The following is a 26,109-nucleotide window of genomic DNA, read 5'->3' on the forward strand; positions in this document are numbered from 1 at the left end:
CCATGTGGTTGCTGGGAATTGAACTCAGGACCTCTGGAAGAGTAGTCAGTGCTCTTAACCGCTGAGCCATCTCTGCAGCCCCTATATTTTCTAAATCTTATATTTTAAAACTTTGCTTTATTTTTTGATGGCTTCCCGTGTGTTCATATTGAATTATAGACATTTGACCTCCTGGCACCCTCTCCTCTCAATCCTGTTGAAGTGAACTGAAGCCCTTCTTCATCCCTCAACTTTCCTGTTTGTGTGCCTGTCTGTCCCACTGGATTTAGTTATGGTTGTTTGCAGGAGAAATGGTGGGGTGCTCAGCCATAAGTGGGTCACCTCTATCACCCCTTCCAAGCCTTGGGAGACAGTAAGAAAGGAATGCTAGATGATGCAAAGCACCAGAGGCTGGGGAGATGTGCTGAAAATAAAATGTCTTCTGAACGCGACATGGCCCTCGCACTCATGAACTCGCTGCATCGCTTTAGCTGCCATCATCTGTATTGTATTGTATGATCATCTGTATAAGACCACCTCCCCCACGAGTGTGCTCATAAGCATCTAGTCATGGGAGGAGCAGGGATCACAAGGATCCATCCCTCCCCACGGGACTCCTGACAGTTCATGGTGGTCACGGGAACGGGTGTCACTTTGTGCAGCTATACATCCACTGACACATTGTCCATGGTCCATGAAATAAAGTTTATGTTGTTTCTGTTTGTTGTTTCTGTTTGTTGTTTTTGTTTGTTGTTGCTGTTGTTGTTGTTGTTGTTGTTGTTGTTGTTGTTGTTGTTGTTCTTCTTCTTCTTCTTCTTCTTCTTCTTCTTCTTCTTCTTCTTCTTCTTCTTCTTCTTCTTCTTTCCAAGACAGGGTTTCCCCCATGTCACAGGGCCCTGGCTGTCCTGGACTCTCTTTATAGACCAGGCTGGCCTCAAACTCACAGAGATCCACCTGCCTCTACCTCCCAAGTGCTGGGATTACAGTTGTGCGCCACCACCGCCTGCAAATTTTATGTTCTTAATACATGATCGTGAATTTAAAACCTAAGCACATTAACAATGGTAGAAAATCCCAATATTAAACTAGCATTGTCTTCCCCAGAAGATTCTAATGTAGTACCCTAGCATAAAAAGTGTACCTCTGTACTGTCTGATTCACCTGTCACACTTATTCTTCCCAGATAGATGAGAGCTGTGCAAAGAGGCTGGGTTAAAATCAGGCTGACTGCAGAAGTTAAAGGAAGAAGAGCTTCCAAGTTTGTAAATCAGGTAGATGTGACTTCAGTCCTAGTTTAGTATCTTCTGGAAGGCAGTCATGTTCAGATAAGGAGGCACCATGACACCAATTTGAACTATGCTGGATCTGAAGTGCTTGAACCCATGAAAGTAGAGGGATACAGCTATATAAATGTGAATAATTAGCACACAGGAAATGCATATGGCAGTGATATTTTTACAGAGAAAGGTTAAGAGGGTTGATGGTAGAAACTTGGTACATTAATCAGCATTCTTTCCTTTTCTTTGCAGGCAACAGAAACTAACTTCTAGAAAGCATTTCTTTAATTTTTATAAGTTTATGATAGAATTACATAATATCCCCCTCCCTTGCTCTATTTCAAAATCATGATCTCGTTTTTTCACTAACTGTTGTCACATCCTTCTATGTAAATGCATAGATATATATTCCTAAATAAAACCTGCCCAATCTCCGTATGTTACTTGTATGTTGTCAGGGCTGCCCATTTGCTCTTGGACAATCAGTTGTTGCCTTCTTCCCTGGGGACATTACTTGGAAACTAAGTCTTACAAGATGTGGTAGGTTCATGACCAGCAGATCAGTGAGTGGCCAGAGCCTGGGAAGCATGCAGGAAAAACAACTGCAAACTCCGGATTCCACTGTACATATCTTGAGACAATGAGTCGTGAACCACAGCCTCACGTGGAAAGATCTACGGTGAGGGAATTCTGTGGATTGTATTAAAAAATAACTCCCACGTATATGCTTATGTTGAAACATGGTCCAGGACTAGTCAATGTGGGGAGAATTCTGAGTGCTCGCGAGAACACTCCAAGAAAATTTGACAGGAGTCTTGTGACCTCAGTTTCTTGAAATCACTGAATTGTTCTTATAATGTGTCCTCATGCTCCTCCAGGTGCACAGACAGGAGGGACTCTGAATAAAGTTGGCTATGGTGTGAGACTTTAGTCCACCTCATTTAGTGATGCCACTTTTCAAGGTCCCACCTCCTCTAGAATGGTAACACAAAGGACTTACTCATTACTATATCACAGACATATATATATACTCTTTGTGGCCAATATATGGAGCTATCTCATTGTCCCATTCTCTCAAAAATATCTTTTATTCAGAGACAACTCTATGTGGAGTTCAAAGAACTATAAATTCAACAGAGCTGTAAATTACGCCCTGTGGTAGGAAACAAACGAGCAACAGGTAAGTAAGGTAGATGGAGGTGGGGGAATCTGGGCAGAAGTTCACTCAATGGAAAGAAAGCCCACACCAGAGTAGTTAATTCTAGTGTGCTGCTTAGTGCCAAGCACTGCTGGGCTACTAGGAACCTGGGAAGGAGCTCCTCTGAGGGCAGACTGGACTATCTGAACTTATCAAACTACAGAAGTATATAGAGCCTCCTGTAATCCTGTCACTGTCACATAAGCATCTTATACCAGCTTCTCGGCTTAAGAGCTGGCATTTACTTAGTCAAGCAGAGAGTGAAATTTCTGTCCACAGTTACAGGTGACCTCAGTGAAGATTTGAAAATTGTGGTGGGTCAGGCAATGTAAAAAAAAAATGGGGACTTATTTTTAAATAAGAGAACTATAAGCCAAGTATGATTTCTGTGATATTATTTAATAATGGTTACTGTAGTGTGTGTTTGCTACTTTGTGGATTCTTCTCCCTGCCTTTTTCCCATTTCACCCCCATCACTAGACAGGACAGAAAGAAGGACAGAGGAAAGGGCTGGGGGTGGGGGGAAGGGAGAGAGAAAGAAACCTGAATCTAATCTCTTCCCTTTTGCCTCATCTTTGACCATGGTTACTAGCAAACCGTAAACAAACTCCCTAAATGAGCAACAACCAACCACTCACCTGCCTGTTGGGGCCCTAGTATTTATCTGCCCTCTGAAAAGTTCTCAGAGTTACAAATGTCACACAATCACAGAAACTATCTGCAGCTGGCAAAACCACGCCTCTGCTAGAGCATGGGACAAAAAATAGTCAGCTGCTGTGGACTGTCCAAAGCAGCCCTATAGCCACACACCTGACATCAAAACAAAAACAAGTGCTTATAGTATTTCTGTGGTTTTTTTTGTAAGAAACCAAAAATCTAGAATTCTCAAAAAGTGTCACTGCAGGTTACTTATGGCAAAGGCTTTCTACCTGCATCTCTCCAGATAAACCAGTATCTAATTTTCCCACTGACCCTAATGACTGACAAGTAATACAATTTCAGATTTTGTTAGTGACATTGGTCACTGTTGTGACAAAATATGTGGCAAGAAGTAACAATAAGGGAGAATTCGTCTTGGCCCACGGTTTGAGGGCACAGTTCATCACGACAGGAAGAGGCACGGTGCGGGAGGGTAGCTGCTCTCAGCTGTGGGATCAGGGGCATGAAGCTGTTTGCTCACACACAGAGAGAGAAAGAACAAGGGACCAGCCAGGGCTACAGAATCTTCAGGTCCGCCTCCCACCCCCAACCTCTAGTGAACAGCTTCCTGGAGGCAGGCACCCAGTACCTCTAGCTGGGACTAAGTGCTCCAACACACAAGGGGGTGGGCATTTCACATTTAAACCAAGCCACAGATCTCTGGAGGCCTTACGAATTAGGATCACCTCCTCTTCTGATGACCATTCACCTTTTCTAGTGAAAGATCAAAGAAACAAATAAAAAGTCATCTTCTCAACTTCTGTGGCTACTCTCCCACTTCCTGTTCTGGCCTGTCTAGCTCTCCACCCCACAGTCTTTTGCTGTACTTGCCATGGGCTTGCCTTTTTATCCACTCTTCAATTGCTGTTCCCCTTGGGGCTCTTCTTTTATCTTCTGCTGAGGGAGATTTCAACGATGTCTTAGAACAACTGACAATTTTGGTTTTCCTAGTATCACACTTTTCTAATTTTCCCTTCTCTCCCTCCTTAAAAAACATTTGCTCATGTGAATGCGTATGTGCCTGTAAGTGCATATGTGGACCACCTGTACATAGGAGCCACCGTAAGAGGTGTCTGATCCCCTGGAGCTGCAGTTACAGAAGGGTGTGAGCTGCCACGTGTGTGCTGGGAATGGAACCTGAGTCCAACGCAAGGCGGAAAGTGCTCTTAACCACTGAGCCATTGCTACAGTCTTTCTTTTAATCTCAAGAAAACAATAATGCTCACCCTAATAAGTAAGGCTACAAAGTCACTCATTGTCCTAAGATGCAAGATGGCAACAGATACACGGCAGATGTGGCTAACAGTCTTGAGATGGAGGCGTTACTGTGTGTTATCTGTGTCACATCCTTGCAGCAGAGACTTCTTCTGTCTCCGAGCAGGACATATGACTATGGAAGGATGGCTGGAGGATACAGCACAAGCAGCTCTGAAGATGGAGGAAGAGGCTGTAACCTGAGGTGTGCTCCTGACCTTCTCTCTAGGAGCCGGTGGAGGCCAGAAATTAGATTGTCGCTCCAAGAACCTCCACCCATTCCTGCTGACAATTTAATAGTTCTAAGACATCACGTTTGGAGTAGCTTTTAACAATAAAAATGTGTAACAGTGCAACAGAGTTGACGTTTTTAAGAAAATAATTTATGGGCTATCTCCATTTTATGTTATTATCTGAAGTTTTTAAATTCTAGAAAGTGAATAAATTATATAATGAATACCCATATATCAACCAGCAATTTTCTGTAATGTTTTTACTGCATTTATGATCTCATTTATGTACCTATAAATATATTCATCTTATTTTTAAATATATTTCAAAACAACCAGGATGCATCAATTCCCTTCATAATAACTTATTTTCCATATTTTTACTTTCTTAACACTGCAACCACAAACTAAATCATCTCTTCATGATTCAAGGTGACATGAACTCACCACAGTGAGTACCACTTGCCCAGGATGTGACACTATCCAGTCAGAAAAAGCCTGGCGGTTCCAGTCTTCAATACCTTGAATTATAAATCTATAAACCAAAAAATACATTTATATTATCCATACATGCTCATTGATGATGCCATTTAATGATGAAACATAATACCACTGGTGTTTTAGCCTGACCATGTGTCCATGAATAATGCATATTCTTTAAGTTGGCCTTTACCTGTCAGTATCTGGACATAAATAAAGAATATATATATATTATTTAGAGAAGCCATATATTAGATTTGAATTACAATATTATTAATGGTAAAAAGCTAAAAATGTTCTGTTAAGAACATTTTTACAGGGGCATCTTTGTGGTTTGCCCACACCATGTATCACCCCAGGATAGAAACAGAGACAAGGGAAAGACAACACATTCACAATTACTTCATGTAAATGCTAATAATCAGCTGGGTTCTAGAAACCTTGCACTGGTTCCCAGAAGATTAGTAAATATGAAAACTTAGAGTAATATATATATATGCATATATATGCATATATATATACACATATGCATACATATGTATGAGAGAGAGAGAGAGAGAGAGAGAGAGAGAGAGAGAGAGAGAGAGAGAGAGAGAAGGAAGAGAGAGAATGAAGTTGGAGATGGGAGAGGAAAGAATATGATCAAAATATATTGGGTGAATCCCTGGAGGCCTGCTGCCACCCAGGAAGGGCAGCTCTACCTGCATTCCCAGAGGCCTGCTACCATCAGGGACTACTAGGTGAGAGACATACCCCCTTCCCAATTCCATGATGCCAGGTCCCTGGGGTGGCCCAGCAGTAGTGAGCTCTGCTCTATGTCCTGTGCACTCCGTTCCCTGGCCCACAGCTCTGGCTGTATCCCTGGAGACCTGCTACCACCTGGGATGGCCAGGTAAGACCTCTTAGCCTCAATTCCCTGCCAGCTGGGTACCCTCCACCAAGTCCAGTAGGGGTGAGCTCCGCCATGTCCCTGCTGCCACCAAAGAATCTCAGGCATAGAAGATACTATTGAAAAAAAATCAATACACCAGTCAAAGAAAATGTTAAGTCTAAAAAGTTCCTGACACAAAACATCCAAGAAATCTGGGACACCAGGAAAAGACCAAACCTAAGAATAATAGGAATAGAAGAAGGAGACTTCTAGATTTAAGGCCTAGAAGATATTTTCAACAAAATCATAGAAGAAAATTTCCCCAGTCTAAAGGAAGAGATACCTATAATGTGCAAGAAGTTTACAGAACACCATATAGATTGTACCAAAAAATTCCCATCACGTAATAATTAAAACACTAAATATACAGAAAAAAATAAAGAATATTAAAAGCCACAAGGGGAAAAGGCCAATATATAAAGACAGACCTATTAGAATTACACCAGACTTTTCAGCAGAGAGACTTTAAAAGCAAGAAGTGCCAGGCAGATGTCTTGCAGATCCTAAGAGACCACAGATGTCAGCCAAGACTACTACGTCCAGCCAAACTTTTAATTATCATATATGGAGAAAATAAGATATTCCATGACAAAATCAAATTTAAACAATATCTTTCCACAAATGCAGCCCTATAGATGATAATAGAAGGAAAACTTCAACACAAGGAAGGAGGTTAACTACACACAAGAAAACTAGGAAATAAGTTATTTTACACCAGCAAAATCAAAAGAAGGAACACACACACACACACACACCACCACCACCACCACCACCACCACCACCACCACCACCACCACCACCATCACCATCAAAATAGCAGGAATTAGTATCTCTCAACATCAATGGACTCAATTTCTCAGTAAAAAGACAGGCTAACAGAACAGATGTGAAAACAGGATCCGTCATTCTGCTGTGTATAAGAAACACACCTCAGCAACAAAAATAGACATTACCTCAGAGTAAAGAGCTGGAAAGAGGTTTTCCAAGCAAATAGACCCATGAAGAAAGCTGGAGTTGCCATCGTAGTATCTAATAAAATAGACTTTCAACCAAAATTAATCAAAGACATGGGGAAGTAAACTTCATACTTCATCAAAGGAAAAATCCACCAAGACAACTTCTCAATTCTGAACATCTATGCCTCAAAGGCAAGGGCACCCACATTCATAAAAGAAACATTACTAAAACTTAAATCACACATCAGGAGACTTTCATACCCCACTCTCACCTGCTGCATATACTTTAAAAATCTATATTAATTTAGGTTTCTTCTACTTCTTTCTCCTTTCTAACCCTTATCCACCCCAATACCTTCCAACACAAGGTAGGAGAAAAAGAAGGTTAGTGGGGCTTAGGGGCATGGGTCTCTTTACTACTTCCTGCTGGTTAAGGTCGTTAGGTTCCTTCGGACAAGTCCCATCTTTGTTTCAGGACATCTCCAATTTCTTCTTCTCATCAAACCACAGCACCCTTCTTTCTCAGAACCCCCAATCCCCCATCTCTGGCCTCAGAATTAAATTAACTGCCTTTGTCAAAGAGCCCCTCTCAGATCTTACACAAGGCAAATAACCTGCTGCTGTGGACAAATTGAATCATCCCTACATCCCACACCTGGGATTAAAACAGAAACACATTTACATAACATAATTGAGTTTTAAGAGACACCAAAACTTCCACTACATTCACCAATGGACAGGTCATGCAGACAGAAACTAAACAGAGAAATAATGAAACTAACAGACGTTATGAATCAAATGGACCTAACAGATATTTACAGAACATTTCATTCAAACACAAAAAGAGTATACCTTCTCCTCAGCACCTCATGGAACCTTCTCAAAATTTGACCACATACTTGGCCAGAAAGCAAGTCTCAAGAAAATTGAAATCACCCCCTGTATCTTCTCAGATCACCTTGGACTGAAAACACCACCACCAACAGAAACAGGAAGCCTACAAACTCATGGAAACTGAGCAACTCTCCACTCAAAGACCACTGGATCAAGGAAGAAATTAAAGACTTTCTGGAATATAATGAAAATGAAGGTACAACATACCCAAACTTATGGGATGCAATGAAAGCAGTGCTCAGAGGAAAGTTCATAGAACTAGGTGCCTTCATAAAGAAATAAGAGTTTTCATACTAGCAACTTAACAGCACACCTGAAAGCTCTAGAACAAAAAGAAGCTGACTCACCCAAGAGGCATAGATGACAAGAAATAATTAAACTCAGGGCTGAAATCAATAAATTAGAAACAAAGAGAATAATACAAAGAATCAATGCAACCAAGAGTTTGTTCTTTGAGAAAAATCGACAGGATAGACAAAACCTTAGCCAAACTAACTAAAAGGCAAAGATACAATATCCTAATTAACAAAATCAGAAATGAAAAGGAGGACATAACAGACACTAAGGAAATCCAAAGAATCATTAGGTCTTACTCAAAAACCTTTAAGCCACAAAATTGGAAAATCAAAATGAAATGGATGATTTTTTTTGACAGATCCCACTTACCAATGTTAAGTCAAGATCAGGTAAACAATTTAAATACAGCTATAACCCCTAATGAATGACAAGCAGTCATTAAAAGTCTCCCAACTCTCCCCCCCCAAAAAAAGCTCAGCACCAAATGATTTTAGTGCCAAATTCTACCAGACCTTCAAAAAAGAGCTCATACCAATACTCCTCAAACTATTCCACAAAATAGAACCAGAAGAAACACTGTCAAATTCATTTTATCAGGCCACAGTTACCCTGATACCTAAACTACACAAAGATTCAATAAAGAAAGAGAATCTTATGTTAAAGTTATTTTTATAAAATTGTGTTTGTTTCTCAGTTTTTCCTCTTAACCTGGTTAGCACCCAAATAATTGAGACTTTATTATATTATTTGGTTATCAAGATATACAATACAATACAATACAATACAATACAATACAATACAATACATGAGCAATTATTATTCTATTCGTGACCCTCCATGCTAGTCTGGCTTTCCCCCAATGTAACTCCCAGAGATGCTTGCACTTTATGGCTTTTCCCAAAGAACTAAGTAACCAGTAGGGCCCAAGGGAAGATGCTTGAATCTTACCAAGAAGGGAAAATAAAATAGACATGTGGGACCAGGCTAGGAGAGGTGGAAGAAGGGAAACCGGAAGGATCAAGTGTATGGAGGATGGAGAGAACTGAAATCAGTGAGCACCTCTGGACAAGCTGGAAATCCAGGACAGTGGAAATTCCCAAGATTCTGTGAGGGCTACCCTTGCTAAGACTCCTAGCGTTAGGGGATATGGAACATGAAACCATCACCTCCTGTAACCAGCAAGGCTTCCAAGGGAGGGATGGGGACACCAACCAGCCACAAAACATTTCACCCACAGTTTTTCCTGCCTTTAAGATGTACAGGGATAAAGAGGGAGCAGAATTTGAGAGAAGGGCCAACCAATGACTGGGCCCAACTTGCGTCTCAGGCCATGAGAGAGAGCCCACCATGACACTCTTAGTAATACTCTGCTATGCTTGCAGACAGGAGCCTAGTGTAACTCTCATCTGAGAGGCTCCACCCAGAAGCTGATGGAAACAGATGCAGGGACCCACAGCCAAATGCTAGGTGAAGCTCGGGGAATCCTGTAGAAGAGGAGGAAGAATGATTGGAAGAGCCAGAGAGGTCAGGGATACTACAAGAAAACCCACGGAATCAGCTAACCTGGGCCCATCGGGCTTCACAAACTGAACCACCCAACCAGCGAGCATGCAAGAGGCAGACCTGGGCGCCCTGTGCCTATGTAACAGATGCACAGCCTGGTCCTCTGTGGGACAGCAGGAGCAGGACTGTATCTGATTCATTCCTCCCTTAACTGGACGGCCTTGTCTGGCCTCAGCAGAAGATGTGGCCAGTCCTAGTACAACAGGATATGCCAAGCCAGGCTGATACCCATGAAAGGTCCCCCCTTCTCTGAGGAGAAAGGGAAGGGGGCGGGGGAGACAGAGAAAGGGATGGTGAGAGGGAAGGACTAGGAGAGGAGGAGAAAGGGGAAGTTCTAATCAGGGTGTAAAGTAAATAAATTAAGAAAAAAATATGTTGTATACAAATAGTTTTTAATAAAAAGTTTAAAATATAATACGACTGTTCTAGTCAAATTAGTTTTAAAAGCTTATACTCTGTATACTTTCCTCCCTGTAAGTAGAAGACAACAACAGACTACAGTTCAAAAAAGAGAACTGAATATACTAAGTGGGGGCTTTAACTCAGACAACACTTGCCTAGTGTGTACAAAGCCTCAATCTGTCACCAACATGCCTCTTACCTCCAGGTCTAAACTGAGTCAATGGCTTTGAGGCAGTCAAAGGGCAACAGACACACAAAGCAGTGAGCCTGAGGTCTTTCGACAGCAGGCTGGGGTTGGCATTTGTTCAGGTATTGGCTGATGCTGTTCAGGTATCAAGCGATGCCCAGGAACATATCTCCCCCCGCCCCCCATCCAACACCTGAGCAGAGCTGCCGCCATGGTGTATTTGCCTTTCAGAAACAATGAGTTTTTCCATCACACATACATCATGCTCTATTAAAATTCACTCTTTCTCTTAATATTTCACTTATACTGGTAGCTATCCTACACACACACACGTGCACACACGCACACTCACACACACATGCACACTATATATTTACATATTATATATACACATATTTTAAGGTTTTAAGTATTGTACTTACTTCTTTAGCACATCGAACATGCTTTTTTCTACATTTACCATCCACTGTTCTACAGACGCTCTTACACGGATTTTCCTATAATTTGTTTAAAAAATTACAAAAATTACCATAATATTATGGCTATTTCTCAACACACATATTACTTATGGGGCAAAGAACTATAACACTGCACCTTCTGGTTTTTACTGGTTTTTCACTAGTAAAAACCATGCAGAAAAATACATAACTTTAGGGAATTCTGATATCATAACTAGTAACATGTAACAATTAGATTCCATATAAAATACGAATTCATGAGAGATAAATTGTATTATAAGGTAGTTTTGGACTTTTCATGATTTTTTTAAAAGTACCTATACTGGTCGGGGGGCTTTAAGGCTTGGGCACAGCACTGTTTTTATCATTAAAGCTTGTGTTTGAAGCCAACTGCTGGAGGCAAGGGAACAGTCTGAGGCTGGAAAACGGGGTCAGTGAGGCCAAGAGCCTTGGCTTGTTGCACTTGCCAGGGAACCCACGGAAGTGAAACCCACCCGGGGTCAGAACAAGGCCAACCACCCTGAGACAGCAGATGTCCATCCTATCTGAAAAATCAGCGTCGTGTGGAACAAAAGCTAGTACTGTGAATTAATCAGAGGCCAGGGTCAGACGCTTTCTTTGATTGAGTTTACGTTAAAGTAAAGGTGAGCCGCTAGTGTACTGGGCTGCGGCGGGAGGGGGGCCCATGTTCACACAAGGATATTCTTCTCTTTGAAGAAACATTTTGCTTAGCAGATTTGTATGCAATGCTGAAATTTCAAAGCAGGGAGGGTGGGATAGAGGCTCTACAGAGTCTAAATGTTTGGTCACTGCACGGTCCTCATACTTTGGCAGCACCAGGCCTTCTCCTTCGGCAGAGATAAGCATCTTCACGGCAGGAGGGCCGACTTCCTGTTTCCATAGCAGCACGTGTCTCACGTTTTCAAAACATTTCAAAAGGTGAGGCTGAGAAGCAGAACATGCGTGTCAGTAACACAGTGAGCCTGCCAGAATGAGGAGAAAAGACCGCGAGAGAACGATGGTGTTACCTGCACGGAATTAGGATTTTTGCTGTTAGCTAGAATTTCAAGAAGTTCATCATTGCTGAGGAAATAAAATCTCGGGAAAATCATTCTTTTAACTTCAAGGTAATCCTGTCCAAAGCCAAAAGAAACGCAGCTGAGAACACATGTTCAACCGTTTTAGGAATCACATCCTCACATTACCTACAGTATTAAAGGTGCAGCACGCAGACTACTTCTAGTCAAAATTATAACCCATTATCCATGAGAACTAAACTTCTTAGTAAGGCAAAACTAAATTAAAGGGAAAGGAAAACAAAAATGAGCTTACAACAAAGGAACGACCGGGGCGGAGCTCTGCCCTGCCACGCGTGCGCCACCCAGTTCCCACCATTTCTCATCCCGGTTCACGACTCATCTTTCCAGTCTCATCTTTTGCTACAGAGAAAGAGGTGGCTATCACCTCAGGCCAGCCTACAATGTCATTTTCTTCACTCTTCTCCCATTTTTTTTCAGTCTCTCTGGTAGAAGGCTTCTCCTTTCCGTGAAATTTCTCTCATTACAAGACACAGGACACCCTCTTCATCCCGTGCTATCTCCCAGCTGCTGCCCACCAACCCATCTTCTCAGACTACTTGGGAAGACCGTTTATTAACTCAGTTTTAAAAAAAATATCTTTAATAATTTATTCATATTACATCTCAATTGTTATCCCATCCCTTGTATCCTTCCGTTCTTCCCTCCCTCCCGTTTTCCCCTTATTCCCCTCTCCTATGGCTGTGACTGAGGGGGACCTCCTCCCCCTGTATATGCTCATAGGGTATCAAGTCTCTTCTTGGTAGCCTGCTGTCCTTCCTCTGAGTGCCACCAGGCCTCCCCATCCTCAAGTTTTCTACTCACCTCCCAGGCCACTCACCTGCACTATTTGGTCCCTATGGGATCTTTGGGGAGCATCTCCGTTTTATGTTACCACGTACTTCCACGCCTACCTTTTACGCCTGTAATTTCACCTTTGTTCTATCCCTTAGCGACCTTGTATTTTCCTTTGCCTTGCCACCCCCATCCTCTCCATTAATTTTGACACCTAAGTTCCACCTTATCATCTCTCTTTACCCTTGATGCTTTTGGACTGTTTGATACACAGCCACTTGCTCTTTTAGCCAGGACCACAACAACTCTTTACCCACATAAAGAAGCCACTCTTATCTGTAGAAAAGACCTTTCTAGAAGCCTGGCACCGTGGGGAGCTATGGACCTTACATAGATCTGGGAGATAGCGCTGTGAAACTATGGCAGTTAATCTAATAAGTGTGGGGGTGATGGACTGTTTATTGTGCGGGATATATGTACAAGGTGGGTCTACGGGACAAAGACAGAATGAAGTGAGATTTCATCACCACTTAGTTCATAATTTAGGATACAGCAATCATTTCTAGAATTTCTTATTTAATATCTTTACATCAGAGTTGACTCTGAGTACTGGATACCATGAGAGGTAAAGCCATGGACCAGGGACTGAACCAGGAGCCGGTTGCAGATGGCCATCTAAGCGTCCTGTGAGCGTTAGCTCTTCAACATGAGCAGAGTGAGCTTTCATGGGAGCTTCTGCAGCCCCCGGCTCAGTTTGTGATTACCTTCTGCTTTGCTGGCCAGCCTACAACTCTCGAGGCATCCTATTCCAGTCTCTACTGCACTTACGACATATAACAGGAGGGCTAATAAGGTAACGCGCCTTCACTAAGTCTTAGGTACTCTGTGTTAGCTCTGGCGCTTCAAATGCACCATCTAATTCAGTCCAAAGCTTGCCTAAACTTAAAGGAAATGTGGCTGTAAACACTTGGCCCTTTGCTTAAGAGTCATGTGATCAGTCTGCCCACTTTTTTTCTTTTGATGGCATTTTCATTATACCAAGCAATGGCAGCGAGAATTAGAAAAGCTGCTGGCTGGGACAGCAGAGAGGAACGTCTCCCCTGGCAGCAGGCTCTGCAGTTCGCACAGCACTGCTGCACCTGGTGCCACAGCTCACCTCGAGACTTTTCTTGATGCTTTCAAGATGTTCATTGCATTTTTTCAGAATGTCAATGATGCCTGTAGTGACGGTTATATGCAAAGCATTCAGCTTGTTCAGCACTCTTGACATTATTTCTTTCCACATGACAAGCACCTGGGAGAAAAGTTTTGTTTCGGCTGCCAGCTGCCTTTAAAAATAAAATTAAATGTAAATATGTTTTAAAATGTTATAATTACAATCTATAATATTGTTAAATTTCTAAGACAATTTTGATATGGTTTGTCTACTCAATTGGATATTTTGTCTATTTTGTATACTCAGTATATATTTTAAGGAAAACAGGATAGATTAAACACAATGATCATTTATCAAGATTTTACTTAATGTATAACAGAAAATAGATACATTAAAAATTCTATACAAAATAAATAAAAACTGTCTGTGTCTTAGAGATGATACAGCCTGGATCTTGAATATCTCCTGAAAGCCAGTGTGCCCTCCTCCTCTGCCCCTGTGGGAAGTGGGAGAACATTTAGTAGATGGGCCCTACAAGGATGAACTTGGGTCACTGGGGTGTGACCTGGAAGGGACACTGAAACTCACTCCAGCCCCTTCCTCCCACCTCTCTGTTCCTAGTCATAGCATCACGAGGGAAAAGGCCTGTCGTCCGCTCCTGCTGTGACATCCTACCCTGCCACATGTCCAAAGCAACCAGTCAAACATGTGATGTGATGTGATGTTTATTTATTTATGTGATGATGATGTTGGGTGCTATGTCACGTTGAAGGCATGTGAGTATTATATTTCCCTAGCATGTGAAGGTATGGCAGCTGGAACAGGAGGCCAGCTGTTTACATTGCATCTATATCAGGAAGCTGAGAACATACAGGGTGTCCCAAGGCTCCATATCTCTGGAAGGTTCCTCAACCTTCCTGCATAACACAAATAACTTGAGATTAAATAAATATTCAGACACATGACCTATAGGTGACATTTCACATACTAATGACAGCAAATATTTCACTGAAGAAATCATTTCTGTAAGATTACAGAAGTCAAATCTCCATATATATATATATATATATATATATATATATATATATATATATATATAACCCATATGTATGTGGTATATTTTTAATTCTTACTTTTGTATTTCTAAAGAAAGAAAGATTGGCTCAAGAGAAAGCCAAGTTCTCTGACAGTTCATCCACTCCTCAATGGTATAAGAAAAGAGGTTTAAGTTTTGATGCCATTCATTCACAAGATCCTACAAAAGATGAGATCAAAATAATATATAAATAATAGAATCAGGAAATCAGTAATTGTTGACACAAAACTACTGATAAGGAGTCACATAAGTGAAAATATATCAGATTGTTGCATTTTCAGATGTCCTGTCCATCTACTTTTCTCATAAATGAGAAACAAATATTTTTCTAAGACTTGCTCACATACATAAAATTGACTCATGTAACAGTCACAGATTATAAAATTAACATGAATGACTTATTCAGCCACTCTTGTCATGGACCAATAGCCAGGTGTTTGGTTGGCATGCTCTTCCAATCCCTTCCTTATGTCTTTCTGCACTTGGATTCATATACACATAATATCTTTCAGAGTCTACTCAAATGCAGCGGTTCTAATACTGTCCTACAACCTGAGTTTTCAAATAGCTAGCAATGAACCCAGAGAAGTTTTATATTAGCAGTTGTAGGGTGTACTGTGAGGCGGGGGGAGAGAGAGAGAGGGAGGCAGAGAGAGAGGAAAGAGAGAGGAGAGAGAGAGAGAGAGAGAGAGAGAGAGAGAGAGAGAGAGAGAGAGAGAGAGGCTGAGACTAGAGAGTGAGCTAGCAGACTCTCACTATGAAGTTCTGGCTGGCCTGACATACTCTAAGTTAGACCTGGCTAGACCCAACTCCCAGAGATTTGCCACCTGTACTTCCAGAAGACTGGGATTAAGGCTGCGCCACCACCCTACCTAGTGGCTTTCTTAACTCAGAAAATTCCACGGTAGAGATCTTTTTCAAAAATATTGAGGAACTGGTTAAAAGTCAATTGATAATTTTTTTTAAAAGTTTTTTTAAAAGACAGTAAATTAGCTTATCCTGACAGATACCTCAGAAAGACTCGTTTTTTAATTCATTTGTATTTGACTTCTGGCAGTTACCAACAGTCCTTATTATTCTGTATTTTTTGTATCTCATTTTTTTGTGAATCTTAATTTTTTTCTGTTGATTATAATTTTTATTTTATTATATGTTCTTTGGTAATATAATCCATTGGGTTTATTCTCTTTGGATAAAACAGTGTCTTCTCTTTAAGGCCCACCTAAATGACACTTTTCCTTAAATGTTTACTTACAGATAATGTGAACTACATTTGTTAAGCAGAGACCTCTCCATGGCCCTTTCTTATTTGTTTGTATAGAGGCACATATCTATACACAAATTATATTAATTTTGTTATTGAAGGGTCTATCAGTACACACCTGAGTAAGTTTTTAACATTTGAAAATTATTTTATATAAGGTATTAAATACAGGTCTGCCACTTATGAGTTTTGAGACTCACTTGTGGGATTATTTTCTTTTATATCATCTAAATTTATCTTGCCCACCAAAATTAAACTGATTGCTTCCTCATGAATAATAATGATTACATCTATAAAAATATTTTTATTGCTTGCACTATTAAATAGTCTTGTTTTTTATAGAAACATGAAAAATTCATATAGCTGAGAATCAAATATGAGTTTGCAGAAAGCAAAGTTAAACTGGTGGACTGAAGAAAATGAAAATGTCCCCAAATCTTTGCCACGGGGGCACTTACTTTAATTGGCCTCAGGTAGGAAGATCCTTTGATTGTTGCCACGATGGCCTGGGAGTCTTCCAGCTGAGCTATTGTGTCGTCGATGGACGAGATGATGAGGATGGTGTAGCTCTCTGTCTGATGAGGGACCAAGTGCAGCGGGGAGGTGTTCCAGAGTTCGATGATCTTAAACATCATTTTCTCAAGAGCAGCTTCGTTCGTTGCTGAGATTGATATTTCATTTATTTTCTTCTCATATGGCAACATCTGAAATGCAGAAATTACTTAATATCCAGAGGAGCAAATTATGCTCACAGCATTGAAAATGAAATGATTCAATGCATTTCTTGAAAGATGCAAGGAACTGAAGAGCTGATGCTGGTGACTCCTGGGCCCGTGAGTCACTCAGCTACTTTCCATGCTTTGTGTTTAACCAGAATGTCTTTTTTTCCCCTCTTGTCCCAGGTGGCACAAAGAGTGTGCACGCGCCTCACGTATGTGTATTTCCTCTGCCCTAGTGTCTATACCTTCACTGCTTTGCAAGGAGCGTAAGAGAGCAAGCTGATGGACACAGATTTCTTTTCTTTCTTTCTTTTTAATTGGTTTTTTGAGACAGGGTCTCTCTGTGTAGCCTTGGCTGTCCTGCCCTGGTTTTGTAGACCAGGCTGGCCTTGAACTCACAGCGATCCACCTGCCTCTGCCTCGTGAATGCTGGGATTAAAGGCACAGATTTCTACAGCTTCTTTTTCTTTGCTAGTCTACCCAGGAGTAAGAGTGTTTTTTTTTTTTAATGCATTAGTAAAACATAAAGGCTTCTTCCCATGTGCAATGACTGCAAGTTCCCTTAAGATCTTGATAGAAAAATCTTTAGATTCACTCACCAGGCTACAGACCCGGAGAGCTGCTCAGTCTCTACCCTTTGAATGAACTATCTGGGATTGCTGGGTTTATCTCTCATTAGAAAACTGACTCTACCACTACTTCCATACATAAGCTCCACAGGGGCAAAGAATGACAATCTCTATGTTTTGCTAATGAAGCACAGCGGGGACTATGAACGAGAAAATGACAAACTTTCACCATCTGCTATGACACAGAGGGCTAGGACTGATATGCTTATGGATTTAACCAACAGCACTGCCAAAGGAGCTCTCATTGATTAAAAACCCACAAAACTAAGAGTTAGATGCTAAAGATAATCTTTCTCACCTAATATACTTTGAGATGGTTAAAAATAAAATCCAGATAAAGAAATGCGTAAGACAAAACTTGAGCCATGTGAATCTAGTCTGGTCAAGTCTTTATGACCAAAGCTTGATAGACAAAGAGGTGTGTCTCTTCAGATACTGGTGATACTGGTGATACTGGTGCAGTTTCAGAAGGATGTAAACGCTTTTAATGAATTAGCTCCTGCTACCTTAGAGCACAAAGTCTCAAAAATGCTCAATTATGAAGGGACAGCTTCTTGTTATCTTGTAAGTTACTTCCTGGCAAACTTTTCACAAAGTAGGATCCCAAGGGCTTGCAGTTCTTCAACAGAACAGCTGAAGTACAACTGCATAACTTTATAAATTACTGTACAAACAGATGGATGCGTTCATTGATAGGGCTAAGACTCAGTCCACAAAATCCTTTAGCATGATGCTCGTCTCTTGGTCAAAGCCAAGAAAGGTAGGTTTATTGTAAACTTACATAGGCTGACCATTCCTTCCTAACTAGACCTCTCAGGAGTTCACTGGGTCTTACCACAAGGCTGTCTCCTCACTAGCTCTGCTATTATAACTTACAGAGAAGTGGGATGCTCTGGCCCTGGGCCATGGTCCACTACACCATCTGCAAACCTTGCTCACTTCTGTCTATGTTCACTAATTTGGACCCTCTAAAATCTGTACCAAACTTTCTTTATAAACTGCCCATCATATTACTAAGCCAAGGACGGTGCAGAGGTGTCATATTAGGGCACCGCAGGACTCTGTCTCAGGCAGCTCACCAGCTGCCACCCTATCATGCGCATTCACTCTTACTGTCTGTTGTCACTCTTAGTTTACCAAATTCTCACTCTTAACCTGACTTGTGCTTGGGTAGTTCCAATCATCCAAGACACTGCAATTAAAACACTTGAGGTGCCCTAGATTTCCAGCATATGAGTTTGCATAAGCTCAGCTATTGTCACTGACCCTCATCTTGCTGATGTTCCCTGTGGCACACAGATCAGTTAGGAGGCTTTGGTAGGAAGCTAGGAAACAGTGAGAGGTTGAAATGGAATATGGAACCGGTGACCAGGAGAATGCAAACATTTTTTCATGTAAGGAGTTGGAAGAATGGAGCTGCTAGTTACTGAACCAAGGGAGGGCAGAAGAAGAGAAGAATTTTTGCAAGTGGACAATAAAAGGAATGCCAATTATTTTTAACAGAGCTTGACTTCATGAATGGAAACATGAACAAGAATATGGCCATATGCACTATAGTTCAGGAGGTGGGCTGAGGTTAGGTCTACAGACTTAAAACACTCTGATTAAAAAAAAACTCTTCTAATGTACTTCACAGTATTTCTCACGTTCCTCCTTAAGACAGAGTCATAGGTATAATATGCTGGCTTTGATTACATTATATAGTATCAAAAATTAAACATAAATAAAGGCTCTTGTAGGCTTAACCAAGAAAATAGAAACTTTTTAAACTATGAAAGCTAAACATGTTATATAATATAGCTTTTTATTTGCATTGCTATTTTTTTTTTTGAGACAGCATTTCATGTAGACCAGGCTGGCCTCAAGTAGGCTATGTAGTCAAGGATGACCTCCTGTCTCTCCCTCCAGAATGCTGAGATTACGGGTGTGCACCACATGCCAGGTTGGTTTCTGCAGTCCTAGCAATAGAAGCCATTGATCTGGAATGCTAGACTAGCTTTCTCCAAACTACGTCATAGCCACAGCCCTGTATAACAGAGCTTTGTGGGAAAGCAAACTGCTGCCAATTTGGCATTTAAATATCATTATTTGTAAGGCTATCCTAATATGTTCATAGTATATTCTGACTATGTAGAAAATGAGTTGTGGTGCATTTGAAAATTCTATTAATATAAAATGTAATCTCTAATAAGACCCAGCATGTTAAAGAATGATGCTTGTCACCTATAAAAGCCAGTGTTGCTGTTCTCTAATCACGTCAGTAATAAAGGCAAAATGAAAACCTGCTCTCTCCTACTAACTGTAATATCCCTGCTGTCCCAGGTACACTGGCAACCTAACTGCTACTTTATGTTCTTTGTAGGTTTCCTTGCCTATAATGAAGACCAGCCCCACCCGATTCAATGTGTTCTTGTCAACTATTGTTATATACCTTGAGGGCTATAAGTTTCTCTATCTGCAGGGTTTTATCAAGAGTAACTGACTTTCCAGTGATATCCTGCAGAGCCTCCCAGTGCCGTGGCTTGAGACACGGGTTTCCCAGCGCTGTGATGATTGGCAGCTCCTGTTTGAAATCTGTCAACGACTGCTTGAGGTGGGCCACCATATCACTTTTAGGCAAACCTGTAAATACCAGAAAAATTATAGACATAATATATTCATATTTTAACCAAGCAATCTGAGGAAATGAGAAATTTTCTCTAGAATTTGCTAATCAATGTAATGCTATTTTATCACTTGCTAATCTTCATTAGGGAACAGTAAGGTTTTACTGATGTCAAACATCCATAACATCAAGTAAGGATTAAAATATAGAAAAATAATTGCCAGGATAAATTATTAAACCCCAAGCCTAATAGACCCAAGTTATCTTGGGAAATGTGGTGCCTAGATGGCACCTGGTACAGGCTTCCCAGATACATACATACATACATATATATGTGTGTGTGTGTGTGTGTGTGTGTGTGTGTGAGAGAGAGAGAGAGAGAGAGAGAGAGAGAGAGAGAGAGAGAGAGAGAGAGAGACGCTAACATGAAAGGGGAAACTCACCAGCCTCCCTGCTAACCAAGGACCTACGGGCAACTTAGGGATAATTCCGTTGGGAGAAGCCCTCTATTAGTTAGATCATACCAACTGGTCAGCCAGGAAATTATGTAAATACAAGCAGGTTGTATTTATGTGCATAACAATAATAATCAGAGAAAAAGAGGTCACAGTTTGAGAAGGATTGAAGGTAGGATATAAGAGGGGGAAATGACATAATTACATTTTAATTAAAAAAATAAAACATGTTTAAGAAAAACATGTTGTCTGCTTGTTCTTTAAAACATGACAAAGAGTATGCACACTTGTGTTATTTTAAAGCTGTGATGCTAAGCTTTGCAATTTTTTTTTGGCTAAACATTGTGATATATGTACACACACACACACACACACACACACACACACACACACACACCACAAGTGGGTTTTTGTTTGTTTTCTTGGTGAGATGGTGTTTTTTTGAGGTGGGGTCTTATCATTTAATTCAGGTTGGCCCTGAACTTGTAAACCTCCTGCCTCAGTCTCCTATGTGCTAGGACTACAGGCATGTGCCTGAGCCCCACTGCCGTGGTGACACTCACTATGCAACCTACAATTATTATGCCTGTTCCTTTGTTTTGGTGGGTTTGGTAGGGATTGAACATAGGGCTTCGTCATTCAAAGCGCACACTTTACTTCTGGGCCCAAGACTATATAACTCAACAACAAGCAAAAGAAAGTGTTGAGATGGCTCCTAGAGGGGGTTTCCAGCCCGAGGTGTACTGAATGATAAGGGATAATTTTTTAAAAATTAATTTATTCAGATTACATCCTAAGATTGTTATCCCCTCCCTTGTCTCTCCCCGTTCTCCCCTCCCTTTTTTCACCCTGCTTCTCCATCATATGATCATGGCTTATCAGGTCTCATCTGGATAGCCTGCTTCCCCTTCCTCTGTGTGCCACCAGGCCTCCCCACCAAGCCAGGTTAAAGATAGTGCTGCATTATGCAGTGTGTCAGCATATACAACATCCCAACTGCGACGCTTAGCACCAGGAGATGTCACAGAATTATTATAAGTGTTCTTCCCACTGCCCAAAGAATACTATAAGCACCATATATAGAATTTAGGAAAAGATTCTGCAGGCAGGGCCTTAGCATAAAACATCTCAGGCCCAAACCCTGGGAGTCAGAACTGAGTCTGAAATATCTGGAGTTCTACCCATGAAACGAACTTTTGAAAGATACAAAACTGTTCCTAATTATCTGTGGTTATCTCCCCCTGCCCAGGGGGTTAATCTGTTTTTTTGCCTCAGCAGATAATTTCTACCCAAGTTCCTTTAGTAGGCTGTATCTGCAGATGTCGGATGGTGAAGGCACATGGGTTTTGCCTTGGGTGGGTAGGAAGCTTTGAGGCGTGCCCGTTACCTTTTTCCAGGACGGTGATTATGTGCAGCCACTTGGAGACACTGCTCTTCACTAAGTCAATATCGATGGTTTGGAGAGTACAGCGCCTCCATTCCCAGTAGAGTTTCCCCCATTCTTCCTGTGCCTCCCATAACAGTTTTCTCAGCATCAGGTCACACTCAATGTCAGAGAGCTCCGTCAACACAATCTGAGTGAGCTCTTCCACGTTAAAGGAGTGCATGTGGGACTGGGAGTCATTGTAGTAGTCCTGGTAGCCGGAGTACGTCTTCACCTGCTCAGTCAAGTATGCAGCTTCTTCTGAGAGAGACTTGACCACGTCCTTGGCTTGTGACACTGGAGTACTGGCACATAGCAGATCCGAACTTCTTACCTAAAACCAACAGTTAAGACACTCTGAGAGGCCAGACTGCTCACAACACAAACATGTATTACTGGCAACATCTTTCATAGAGAATCCACTTTTTGACATCATAAGGTGAATGAAATTGGAATTTTAGTTACCATTTGACTCAAAAGACAAGAACAATTTTAGGAAAAGTGTGTGGGTGGGTGTGTGTTTGTGTGTGGGTGTGTGTTTGTGTGTGTGTGCATCCACATACACGCACACACTGACTTTTATGCAATTTTTGAAGAACTTTGATGCCTTGCTCATCACGTTCATAGAAGAAGAAGAAAATGCTAAATTTCTGGTAGAGGTTACTAAGAAAGAGACATGTGACTCTATGTCCCATACAGTTTCACAAACCATCCACAGTGTAGTCTCACGGTGTCGTAGCTACTTTCCTGTTGCTGTGATAAACCCCATGATGGAAGCAGCTTATAGAACGAGGGATTTGTTCTGCCTTAAAACCCCAGAGGGATGAAAAACACATGGCAGCTGGGAAGGGATGGCTGTAAGAATCAGGCATGGCAGCCAGAGAGAGCAGAAAGCTGAGCGGGAGCAGGTGGTGGGGAGGGCAGAGTAGAAGCACATGAGGTGTTTTACCCTCAAAGCCCCACTCCCAGGGACACACCTCCTCCAGCAAGGCCACATCTCCTTAGCCTCCCCCAACAGTGCCACCAGCTGGGGACCGAGTGTACAAGTGGGGGACATTTCTCATTAAAGCGCTACACGGGTTATTTGGTTTGGTGGTATTTAATTTCTTGAGTTCCTTATATATTTTGGATATTAGACCTTTGTCAGACTTAGGGTTGGTGAAGATCTTTTCCCAGTCTGTAGACTGTCGCTTTGTTCTCTTTACAGTGTCTCCTGCCTTACAGAAGCTTCTCAGCCTCATGAGGTCCCATTTATTAATTGTTGACATTAATGTCTGGGCTGTTGGTGTTCTGTTCAGGAAGTTGTCTCCTGTGCCAATATGTTCCAAGCTCTTTCCCATTTTTTCTTCTAAGTGACTTAGTGTCTCTGGTTTTATGTTGAGGTCTTTAATCCACTTGGATTTGAGTTTTGTACAAGGTGACAAATAACCCAATCGAGAAATGGGGCATGGAACTAAACAGAGAATTCTCAATAGAGGAATATCAAATGGCTGAGAAACACTTAAAGAAATGCTCAACCTCCTTAGTCATCAGGGAAATGCAAATCAAAACAACTCTGAGATTCCATCTTACACCCATCAGAATGGCTAAGATCAAAAATTCAAGCGACACCACATGCTGGCGAGGATGTGGGGAGAGAGGAACACTCCTTCATTGCTGGTGGGAATGCAAACTAGTACAACCACTTTGGAAATCTATCTGGTGCTATCTCAGAAAAATGGGAATAGGGCTTCCTCAAGACCCAGCTATTCCACTCCTTGGAATATATCCAGAAGATGCTCCAGCACACAACAAGAAAATTTGCTCAACCATGTTCATAGCAGCCTTATTCATAATAGCCAGAACATGGAAACAGCCGAAGTGTCCCTCAATAGAAGAATGGATAAAGAAACTGTGGTACATATACACTATGGAATACTATTCAGCTATTAAAAACAAGGACTTCCCGAAATTTGTGGATAAATGGATTGAGCTAGAAATGATCATAATGAGTGAGTTAACCCAGAAGCAGAAAGACTCAAATGGTATATACTCACTTATATCTGCATATTAGCCCAAGGGGCATGTCCCACGAAAGCCTTCACTTACCAGGAAACTGAGACAGAGGAGAGGACATTCTAGTGGGATTCTAGATGAGAGAATCATGGGAGAAAGGCAAAGTAGAAGGACCCAGAAGGTCCTAGAAGCCTACAAGTAGAACATTATGATAGGCAGATTTGGGCATAGGGATCCCGCTCAAACTAAGGCACCAGCCAAGGACAATACAGGCGGTAAACCTTAAACCCCTACCCAGATCTAGCCAATGGACAGAACACTCTCCACAGTAGAGTGGAGAGTGGGATATTACTTTCTCACATACTCTGGTGCCTCACCTTTGACCATGTCCCCTGGAGGGGGAGACCTGATGGCACTCAGAGGAAGGACAGCAGGTTACCAAGAAGAGACTTGATACCCTATGAACATATAGAGGGGGAGGTAATCCCCCTCAGGAACAGTCATAGGGGAGGGGAGTAAGGGGAAAATGGGAGGGAGGGAAGAACGGGAGGATACAAGGGAAGGGATAACCATTGAGATGTAACAAGAATAAATTAATAAAAAAAAAAAAAGTTCTATGAAAAAAAAAAAAAAGCGCTACACGGGGTGAGTGTATAATTAAACTACTTAGCTATGATTCCATAGAAGATGAATATCTCAGTGGACAGTGTTAGAGGAGGCCAAGACAAAAAAAATTTAAAATATAAAACTATAAAAATATTTAAAAAATTAAAGAACACTTACTTTATCTTTTAAATCGCTGGCCTTCACTCGTAGACCAACAATATATGCCTCTAAGGTATTCTTGAATCTAGTTATGATGGCCTCTTTATTAATGGCATTTAACTTCATAGTTGTTTTTAGATGGTTAAACCTCAGGAAAAGGATTCTGTAGATGGCAGTCTGCTCCTCTGAAATATCGATCTGGTAATGCTTCACCACGGAATAGAGCTCAGAAATTGTGACAAGCTCTCTTTCTAATTGAGATATGCTTGAGGAAATATCATCCAAAACAATAAAATGCTCCACAAATTCTTCAACTTCTACAGGCTCATGTTCCAGTTGGTGTACGGATGAATCTAAAATCTGAAATTATTAACATGCCTATGATAAGTATGCAAAATAATGTCACTGTTTCAGGAAGCCATTGCTTGTATCTTGGAACTCTGACTTGTATAAATGTAACTTCAGAGAAAAATTAATATACAAACTGGACATAGTTCTAAGTATTTTTTAAATGCTAGAGCACTGACAGGCTCAAATCTTGCTACTGTTAGCAGAGAGTGCTTGACTGTATTTCATATGTAACATAAATGTTGGAAGACGCCCTAAATACGACATGAATGACGTTAGCGCGAGAGTCAGGCTGGAATGGGGGCTCTGGCGATTTATGTTCTAGATTCTCCAGGACATGGTCCCATTTTATCCAGAGGGTGGGTTTGCTAAGTAGGTGCTATTTCCTATAGTCTGCAGACAAGGGACTGAATCTCAAATTAGTCTAAGATCCAATATATATTGATCGACAATCATCAGAGAAGCTTCCTCTTCTTCCTCTTCCTCCTCCTCCTCCTCCTCCTCCTCTTCTTCTTCTTCTTCTTCCTCTTCCTCTTCTTCTTCTTGCAATAGATGACAATTAACAGAGCCCACAGCTGGTCAAGGTATAAGAGATAAGAAAGCGTGGGATGCCTAACCCTAGACAGGACATCTATGCATAGCCCTTCCCTCTAAAGCGCAGTGATTTTTAGAGAAGAGGGGAGAGAGCTGGTTTGATGACGTCAGAGAAATAGTGTTCTCTGGACGTAACAGGGAGGTGGCACATAGGAACACAGAGTTATTGTAACAGAACACACAAGACCTGCGCAAGCTAAAGTCGGACAGACTCCCGCATGGAGCAGGAGACAGACATGAAATCCCGCCCCTAGCTAGGGAGCTATTGCCATTTGACAGCTCCTCCCCTGGTACACTCCAAGTAGGCTCCATCCCCAAGAGCAGTTGGGCAATGCAGACTGGACTTGGTGGATCGAAATAAGAGAGAGAAAGAGAACACAAATT

The 26,109-nt window shown here is 41.4% G+C and overlaps 1 protein-coding gene across 6 annotated transcripts in view; it reads right to left on the reverse strand.

Annotated features, from left to right (window-relative positions):
• The window catches only part of DNAH14 (dynein axonemal heavy chain 14), a 230,415-nt gene that overhangs the window by 160,531 nt on the left and 43,775 nt on the right, over nucleotides 1-26,109 (reverse strand). For all 6 annotated transcript variants that reach the window (XR_014781397.1, XR_014781398.1, XM_084793762.1 and 3 more), the window contains exons 18-27: nucleotides 24,802-25,143; nucleotides 21,988-22,357; nucleotides 19,972-20,162; nucleotides 16,651-16,896; nucleotides 14,966-15,087; nucleotides 13,833-14,004; nucleotides 11,834-11,938; nucleotides 11,632-11,750; nucleotides 10,770-10,844; nucleotides 5,085-5,172 (exon numbers count right to left, since the gene is read on the reverse strand). Coding sequence is in view for 4 of the 6 variants with exons in the window: in XM_084793762.1 (XP_084649888.1) it covers nucleotides 5,085-5,172; nucleotides 10,770-10,844; nucleotides 11,632-11,750; nucleotides 11,834-11,938; nucleotides 13,833-14,004; nucleotides 14,966-15,087; nucleotides 16,651-16,896; nucleotides 19,972-20,162; nucleotides 21,988-22,357; nucleotides 24,802-25,143 (1,830 nt within the window). In the remaining 2 variants the exon portion in view is untranslated. The remainder of the gene's footprint in view (nucleotides 1-5,084; nucleotides 5,173-10,769; nucleotides 10,845-11,631; nucleotides 11,751-11,833; nucleotides 11,939-13,832; nucleotides 14,005-14,965; nucleotides 15,088-16,650; nucleotides 16,897-19,971; nucleotides 20,163-21,987; nucleotides 22,358-24,801; nucleotides 25,144-26,109) is intronic.

The sequence above is a fragment of the Acomys minous genome (assembly GCF_964271855.1).
Source record: "Acomys minous genome assembly, chromosome: 1".
In the NCBI taxonomy this organism is placed as follows: domain Eukaryota; kingdom Metazoa; phylum Chordata; class Mammalia; order Rodentia; family Muridae; genus Acomys; species Acomys minous.